The 8,292-nt window shown below is 36.3% G+C and overlaps 1 protein-coding gene across 1 annotated transcript in view; it reads right to left on the bottom strand.

The window, feature by feature from the left end:
- Positions 1 to 8,292, bottom strand: part of TOP2A (topoisomerase (DNA) II alpha) — a 30,551-nt gene that overhangs the window by 18,057 nt on the left and 4,202 nt on the right. The window contains exons 5-19 of the mRNA XM_008063892.2: positions 7,578 to 7,723; positions 6,985 to 7,082; positions 6,553 to 6,765; positions 6,055 to 6,228; positions 5,797 to 5,898; positions 5,552 to 5,689; positions 3,723 to 3,861; positions 3,078 to 3,235; positions 2,615 to 2,740; positions 2,238 to 2,348; positions 1,993 to 2,098; positions 1,794 to 1,903; positions 1,322 to 1,414; positions 873 to 987; positions 648 to 769 (exon numbers count right to left, since the gene is read on the bottom strand). Coding sequence (XP_008062083.1) covers positions 648 to 769; positions 873 to 987; positions 1,322 to 1,414; positions 1,794 to 1,903; positions 1,993 to 2,098; positions 2,238 to 2,348; positions 2,615 to 2,740; positions 3,078 to 3,235; positions 3,723 to 3,861; positions 5,552 to 5,689; positions 5,797 to 5,898; positions 6,055 to 6,228; positions 6,553 to 6,765; positions 6,985 to 7,082; positions 7,578 to 7,723 — 1,951 coding nt within the window. The remainder of the gene's footprint in view (positions 1 to 647; positions 770 to 872; positions 988 to 1,321; positions 1,415 to 1,793; positions 1,904 to 1,992; positions 2,099 to 2,237; positions 2,349 to 2,614; positions 2,741 to 3,077; positions 3,236 to 3,722; positions 3,862 to 5,551; positions 5,690 to 5,796; positions 5,899 to 6,054; positions 6,229 to 6,552; positions 6,766 to 6,984; positions 7,083 to 7,577; positions 7,724 to 8,292) is intronic.

Here is an 8,292-nt window from a genome sequence, read left to right as displayed (position 1 = left end):
GCAGTGGCTCAAGCCTGTAATCCCAGCGCTTTGGGAGGCTGAGGTGAGAGGATTGCCTGAGTCCACAGGTTCGAGAACAGCCTGGGCAACTTGGCAAGACCTCATCTCTACAATAAATCAAAAAATTAGCCAGGCATGGTAGCGTGCCTGTAGTTCCGGCCACTAGGAAGACTGAGGTGGAAGGATTGTCTGAGCCCAGCAGGGTGATGCTGGGGTGGCCCTGAGTATGCCACTGCACTACAGCCTGGGCGACAGAGTTAACTAATACTCCAACTCAAAAAAAAAAAAAAGGCTTTGGGCTGGGTACAGTGGCTAACGCCTATAATCCTAGCACTTTGGAAGATGACATGAAAGGATTGCCTGAGCCCAGGGGTTCGAGACCAGCCTGGGCAGCTTGGCGAGACCTTGTCTCTACACTAAGTCAAAAAAATTAGCCAGGCAAGGTGGTGCATGCCTGTGGTTCCAGCTACGTGAAGGCTGAGGTAGAAGGATCGCCTGAGTCCATCAGGCTGAGGCTGCAGTGGCTGTGAGTGTGCCACTGTGTACTCCAATCTGGGCGACAGAGTAAGACTCCGATTCAAAAAAAAATGGCTTCGCAGGTATTTTTAATAAATGCTTCCTGGAAACATTATGGATTGTGTGTTTACCTCACCATGATGATAAGAAGACATTTCAGCCACTGACCCAGCTAACTGGGCAACCTTCACCTCTCGCTTGTCATTCCGTTTGAAACAAGTAAACAAAACCTTTCTCTGACCTGGTTTCAAACCTTTAAAATGAAAGAAAGGCAAATATAAGTATCCTCAATTTAACCATTTTTGGACATTGATTTCCATCTCACAATAAAAACAGACTACTAAATTGGAACTCACCATCTACCATAGATGGGATAGACCTCTCATTATCAGAATTTGAGAAAAGGATAAGTTCCTTGTTGATGAAGTCATTATATGTCAGATAGGTGGTAGTTTGCCCATACAGGTAATCCTGAGGGACCAAAGAATACTACATTGAGACCACTGGTCTTAACAACGTTTAACAAAGAAAGCTCTCAGAACTATCATTTTTATAATTCTAATCTCTCAAAAATATAGAATTATACAGAAGTATTTTATATTTTAAAAATAAGGCAAATTTAATTGCTACACAATTAGGAAAAAAGTGTATTGCCTTTGCAATTTCTTTCAGCAATCTAAATAAGAATATACAGTTACTTACTACTTTTTCTACTGAAATAACTATTCAGTAAGTTTAACTTGCTATAATGTCAATTGTAAAAGGTCAAACAGTACATTTTGTGGGATATATTTAAAATTTTTACCTCAGAAAGGCCAAGTAACTTTCGTTGTCTTCTATCCTCCATGAAATGAGTTAACCATTCCTTCCGATCATCTACCTGTTTTTTACTAAAGGCCTACAAATTAGAGGATGAAAAAGATGTCACTGGTACTAATAGGTTCCAAAGTACCTCTTCTAAAAAAAAACAAAAAACCAAAAATCCTGTTTTCTAAAATATCTGATTTCTCCTCTGGCATATGCTTACTAGAAACATTCTGTTCTATAACACTCTCTTATATAGACTTTTTTATTTTATATTTTTAATTTTTAATTTTGAAGATGTGAGGTACAATTCAGGGCTAGGTCCACAAGTGGTCATCATACAGGTAAAGTCTGGGCCTCCCTTTGGTCCCCACTTTGCCTCGTCTTGTATAAAATTTAAATGTTTCAACTAACTAGCTAAAGCAGTGATTTCTAAGATAAGAATGTATATATAAAATACAACTCAAACTCACCAGGCTGATTGCAGCATCATCTTCAGGACCAGAATATTTGAACCGGATACGATGTCTTGTCATATCTGCAAAGTATTCTTTAGCTTCTTTTGAAGTGCTGGTGCCCAAACCTACAAAACCAAGACTACCAAATTACCCCACACAATCTTGTACAAGGGTATGTAATAAAGTGAGAAGTTCTATGAGTTTCAGTACAAACCTTTGTAATATTTGACTTTCCATTTTTTATGATTTGGAGTAGAACTCTTCCATTCTTCAAACTCAGGAAGGCTATAGAATGACACTTCTTGCTTGTTTTTAGACACCTGTGATAAAGAACACATGGTTGTGGCTTTGTAGGCTGTGGGCTCCCTGCATACCACCACACACCACTGGGTTTATATGTATATCCAAGTTTTGAGGAGTAGGGTCTCAAAATATCCATTGTCTTAGAAATTAATATACCTTTACAATGGGAGTGATAAATTCCTCCAAAAAACGATGTCGCAGAAGAGAGGGCCAGTTGTGATGGATAAAATTAATCAGCAAGCCTTTGATATGCGAACCGTCTTGGTCCTAGAAATATTTGAAAAGCCAAAACTCAAAAAACTGTTTAGAAATGAAAAAAATTATGATTGTCCTACTGGCAATTTCTCAATTTTTCTATATGACTAAAAAAAGCCTATTCAAATCCAGACTCACTTAATCTGTATATGTAATATAGTACATATAATAAATAAGGCTCCAGTTAAGCAATTTCTTATTATGGTAGGAATGCAATGAAACAATAAGACACATTTAATTTAGTTTAACAGTTTAAAATATTTAATAATAAATCTGACCTGATCTGTCATAATCATTATTTTCCCATAACGAAGAGTCTTCAATGAATCTTCATCTTCATAGTTTTTCTTATACTGAAGACCCACAATCTTAATAATATTGTTAATTTCAGCATTTTCCATGATCTGAAATGGACATAAACAAAAAAAGGGGTAATGTTTTGTTTACAAATTGAAAAAAGAAATATATATATATCTACACCTACATCTACATATATATATATATATAAAAAAACCAGTATATGTTGCTTGGCTTTTCTTGAGCTCCAGTATTTTGAGCTATGAGCCTACCTACCCAAGTCACAAAGGTCTGTTAAGACATGCTATAATGTAACATATTTCTTAAGATAATCATAAACTGTCCAAAATATATTTCAGAATGCTCAATGAAGGGATAAAATATAAGCATAAAGTCTTGCATTATAAATGACATTTAGATTCTCAAGATAATTTTATATTCTACCTGTTTATGAGAGGCTTCTCTAACATTGAGCATTTTTCCTCTAAGAGGGAAAACCCCGTATTTGTCTCTTCCAACCACACCAAGGCCTGAAACAGCCAAAGTTTTGGCTGAGTCTCCCTCAGTCAGGATAAGTGTACAGTCAGTGGAGTTTCGGCCCCCTACAACCAAAACACACAAATTAATATTAGCACATTTAATTCAACCTCAGGTACACTAATGTGGATATGCTGTTAACAGCCTTGGGATAAAACACAAATAATTTGCAACTTATGAAAAGTTGGTTTGGGAGTAGAGCCAATAATTAGATATATATCTTAGCTAAATATCTTAGTTTCTTAGATTAATTTGTCATGACACATATTACGCTAAACAATCATTTTAGTATGTTAAAATTACGTTAGAAAATAGATCATTATGTAAACATTCTTGCTTTATACCCCCAAATAATTGCCTCAACATTAGTTATAACAGACTAAAATAAGAAGTGACCTAAATGTTCAGTAGGGAAGAGGTTGATTTTTTAACAAAATTATTGTATTGAATATTAAATGTCAAGGGAATAAATATCCATGGTATGCTGTTAATGAATAAAACAACTTGTCTACAACAATTTGTTTAAGTTTGAAAACATTATTAAATGTGTACCTGCATCATTGGCATCATCAAGTTTGGGAATCCCTTTGATTCTGTTATGTTTTACAGCTGAACACTTCTTGTTTAACTGAACTTGGGCCTTAAACTTCACCCAGTTTAGTATGCTTTCTACAATACCACAGCCAATTGCCTGAAAAGAAGATTCATTATTAGGAAAGAAGGGTTCTTTCAGAAATCTAAAATACAAATAAGCCCCATAAAAATAAACCAAAGGTTGAAAAAAGTAGAATAATAATTTCTAGATTGAGGGTGGCACATCTCCCTGTGTCAGGTTATCACCACTGAGGGAGCTGGTTCCTTTTGGTTCATTTATTCAGTATTTACTATGTACTTATATTGTGCTAGGCACTGAGCTACTTGTGGAAGATATAGTGATTAAACCAAATTAGACATGGTCCTTTGTCCTCATTAAGTTTAAGGCACAACAAAGAAGACAGAAATAAAAAAAGAAATTACAAGTATGATAAGTATCATGGATAAGTTATGTTCAGTGTTATACTGGAACCAACTTGGGGGCAAGATAGAAAGTAAAGGCATTCCTGAGAAAATTATTACTTAACTTGACATTTTTTACTTATAAAAAAGCATAAAACATCCGGTATTCTCACGTGGTCTCCCATCCAAGTACTAACCAGGTCTGACTCTGCTTAACTAACTAGGTCAGACTAGATTGGGCACATTCAGGGTGGTATGGTGGTAGATAGAAATGACATTTAAGACCTAATGTAGACAGGCATGGTGGCTCACGTCTGGAATCCTAGCACTTTGCGAGGTGGAGGAGAGAGGATTGCCTGAATTCAGGTGTTAAGACCAGCCTGGACAACTTGGTGAAACCTTGTTTCTTAAAAAAAAAAAAAAAAATTAGCCAGGTATGGTGGCACACTACTTGGAAGGCTGAGGCAGAAGGATCACCTGAGTTCAGCAGGTAGAGGCTGCAATGGTCATGAACATGCCACTGCACTCCAGCTTGGGCAAGAGTAGAACTCTGACTCCAAAAAAAAAAAAAAGAGTCCTAATGTAGGCAGCCAGGTGAAAAGTATGAATTTCAGGCAGACAGATTAGCATGCGAATAAACTCTGAAGGGAAGAGCACTGTGCTTTTGAGTAATTTAAAACCACCAGGACTAAAGCTTAGACAAGGTAGGAAAAAGGGGCACTGAGATGAGTTGGAGGTAGGTGGGATTAGATTATAGCAAATCTTTTTTGTTGACCAAATTAAGGAATCTGGACATTTCCTAAAAAGAGTGAAGACAAAAGTGTGTCAAGAGCATTGCAAAGGAAGTATTGAATCAGTATGAAGTTAAGAACCTACTACAGCAATTCAAAAAGAAATAATGATGGAAGGTTACTGTGGTATCCCAGAGGACTCTTATTGATTGGATTAGCACAGAGGGGGAATAAAGGGAAGGTTCCTAGCCTTCCTGTTTATGCAACCTAGAGATTGGTTGGGGCTTTTTTACTAGACTTAGGCTATTGTTTGTTAAGGTGTGGGGAGTTCCTTTTACAAGGAGTCAGTGAGTATGGAGATTACTAATTCAGTTTTGGATGTGCTGATTTAGAGCAATCTTAGGCATTTAAGTGAGGGTGTTTGTTAAGCAGCTAGATGAATTCACAAGTAATCTAAACAGAATGGTGATATGTAACTGGGGAATAATGGCATATAGATGGTAAAACCAGTGAAAGAAAAGGCATTTTTTATTTCCTTTTCAGATTGGGAAGATTTGGAAAGGTGCACTGTGGGAGGAATTCTGTGTCTGCAGAGCTGAGAAGGGCAATGGAAAAGTCAGGTATTTCTATTTTTATTTCCTTCTAAATACTCACAGCTTTGATAAATTTTTCACTTAATTGGCATGTTGATCCAAAGCTCTTGGGTTGTAAAGTCATGTTTTCTTTTGTCTGAGAGTCAAAGGTTGGGTTTTCAATTAAGGCATTCACAAAAATCCACATGTGATTTTTCACCTGCAATAAAAGTTGATATTAAGTCACTAAAAATGTGCTCACGCTTTATTTATAGGCTTTCTCTTCTTTCTTGACTTCAGAAAAAGAAAACTGCTAAAATATCATACCTGATGTGCTTTTACTGCAACACCACCTTTGTTTTTCTTTTTCACAACATCAACAAGTTTAGTAACAATCTGATCAGCTACGTAATCAACATGTCTGCCACCCTAATGAGAAAAAATATCAAACTGTAAAATTTAATATACTCAAAACAATAAAACATTTTTAAAAAAAAAATTTAGTTTCCATTTTTTATATTAAAAACAATCAGAACACTTCTATGTAAAGATCATTCATGACTAATAATTCAAGAATAAAATTACCTTGGAAGTAGCAATGCTGTTGACAAAACTAATTTGCTGAAAGCCTTTTTCACTCATTGTTAAACATACTTCCCACCTGTGGTTTACTTGTTCATGTATTACTTTCAATGGGTTGCCAGTTTCATCTACCTTATCCTTCAAGTACATATCCACATAACTACGAAATCCTTTTACCTGTACAGGAATTAAAGGTAATGGCATAAAAAAAAAAATCCTAAAGTAGGTTCAATAGGCTATGGGAACTTTTCAAAATTAATGCAATTATGTTCACTAATGGGCATAAGAGAATGGCCATTAAAGAAGGATACAGAAGTATTTATTTTAGGTGTTTGAGAAATTACTTAAGTTTAAATTGAGCTCATTGAAAAATGTGGCACACTTCAGGAACATACCAGAGAAGTGGCAAGATACACATATGAGAGAAAAAAAAAATCAATTTTGCACTTGACAATGATTACAAAGTCCTTTATTATCCTCAACACCCAAGAAAATACTCACTGGCAACTTATTTCCATTAAGAAAGACTTTGACATCTTTGGTAGATCCAGCAATATCATATGCTCTTCTAACCATCAGTGCAACAATATCTTTGTCCAGGCTTTGCATTTTAAACTTAGACAAATCAGGATGGAAAGTGATACATGTATAATCTTCTCCATTAAAGGGCTTGAGTTCCATCTCACCAGCTCTCCCCATGTTATCTATCCATGTCTGTGGAAGTAAACACAGGAAAGATGAAAAAAATTCAAGTTGTCTTACAGACTAGAACTATGTAACACAAATTTATGAGTCTGAATAGCCTAACATATGCTCATAATTTTCTACGATTCAATAGCTTATATTTATGTCAAATTAAGCCAACCACTAATGCCACTATAAGTGGCTATAGTACAATTTTATCATCAAGGTACAAGATACCGATTTACTTGCCTGTTTGAACATCTTCTTGTATTCTCTACTGGCTGTTTCCACAGTAAATTTGGTGCTAAATATGTTACACAATTTGGCTCCATAGCCATTTCGACCACCTGGGTAAATAAATATAAAAACACAATTTTATCATCATCTCATTGACAGCTTTATTTCTTTTCTTTTTTTCAGTTGGAGTCTCATTCTTGTCGCCTAGGCTGGGGTGCAGTGGCATGCTCATGGTCATCGCAGCCTCGACCTGCTGGGCTTCGGTGATCCTTCTGCCTCAGCCTTCCAAGTAGCTGGAACTACAGATGCACGCTACCATGCCTGGCTACTTTTTGTGATTTATTGTAGAGACGAGGTCTCACCAAGTTGTCCAGGTTGGTCTTGAACCCCTGGGCTCAGGCAATCCTCTCGCCTCAGCCTCCCAAAATGCTGGGATTATAGGCTGAGCCACTGCACCCAGCTGACAGCTTTATTTCTTAATCACTGACAAAGCTATTCAATTATAGAGATTTATTTCCAGATTTTTAATACCCATGCCACAATCATTCAAAAGATGTATTTTTTCCAGCAAGAAATAGGTTCTTTATTTTCCCTCAATACTCTACCTGTTACTTTCTTTTCATCGTCGTCATAGTTACTAGAAGTTAGAAGTTGTCCAAATATGAGAGCTGGAACATACACCTTCTCAACTTTGTGTTCAACAACAGGAATACCTTTTCCATTATTCCATATACTAATTAAATTGTTTTCCCTAGGAAAAGAAGATTGAAAATTTTATTGTACAACGCATGTTAAACAAATGCTTAACATTTTAAAATACTTACTATTTCTGAAATATGTTAATTCACACATATCAATTTGTTTCTTTTTATATGTACCTTCTGAAATTTAACATGAACAACATTTCTCACCATGCTTAGCTACTGACCACCCTAAAATAGAAGCCAAAAGGCAAAAAAAAAAAACCATTTCCAGCACCTGAGTAGACACTGATATGATGACAAAATAAATCTTTTTTTAAATATGAAGTTTTTAGATGTTAGGATAAACAAAGGGAAATTATTTATGCCCAATGGAAAGAGAAGGACAAAATTTGGAAACATTATCATACCGCTTTTAAGGGGATCATCTGTATACCTCTCATCCCCATAGCTTTCCCACCCAACAAAGCACATTGCAAAACAAACATAAAAGCGAAAAATATTATCAATCATCAAGTGCCCTGCGAGCTGGGTTCGGTGGCTCAGCCTGTAATCCCGTGCCTTTTGGGAGGCTGAGGTGAGTGGATTGCCTGAGTCCGCGGGTTCGAGACCCGCCTGG

The sequence above is a fragment of the Carlito syrichta genome, unplaced genomic scaffold (genome assembly GCF_000164805.1).
Source record: "Carlito syrichta isolate Samal-C Ts95f unplaced genomic scaffold, Tarsius_syrichta-2.0.1 Scaffold99454, whole genome shotgun sequence".
NCBI lineage: Eukaryota > Metazoa > Chordata > Mammalia > Primates > Tarsiidae > Carlito > Carlito syrichta.
This window is presented reverse-complemented; position numbering and strand designations above follow the sequence as displayed.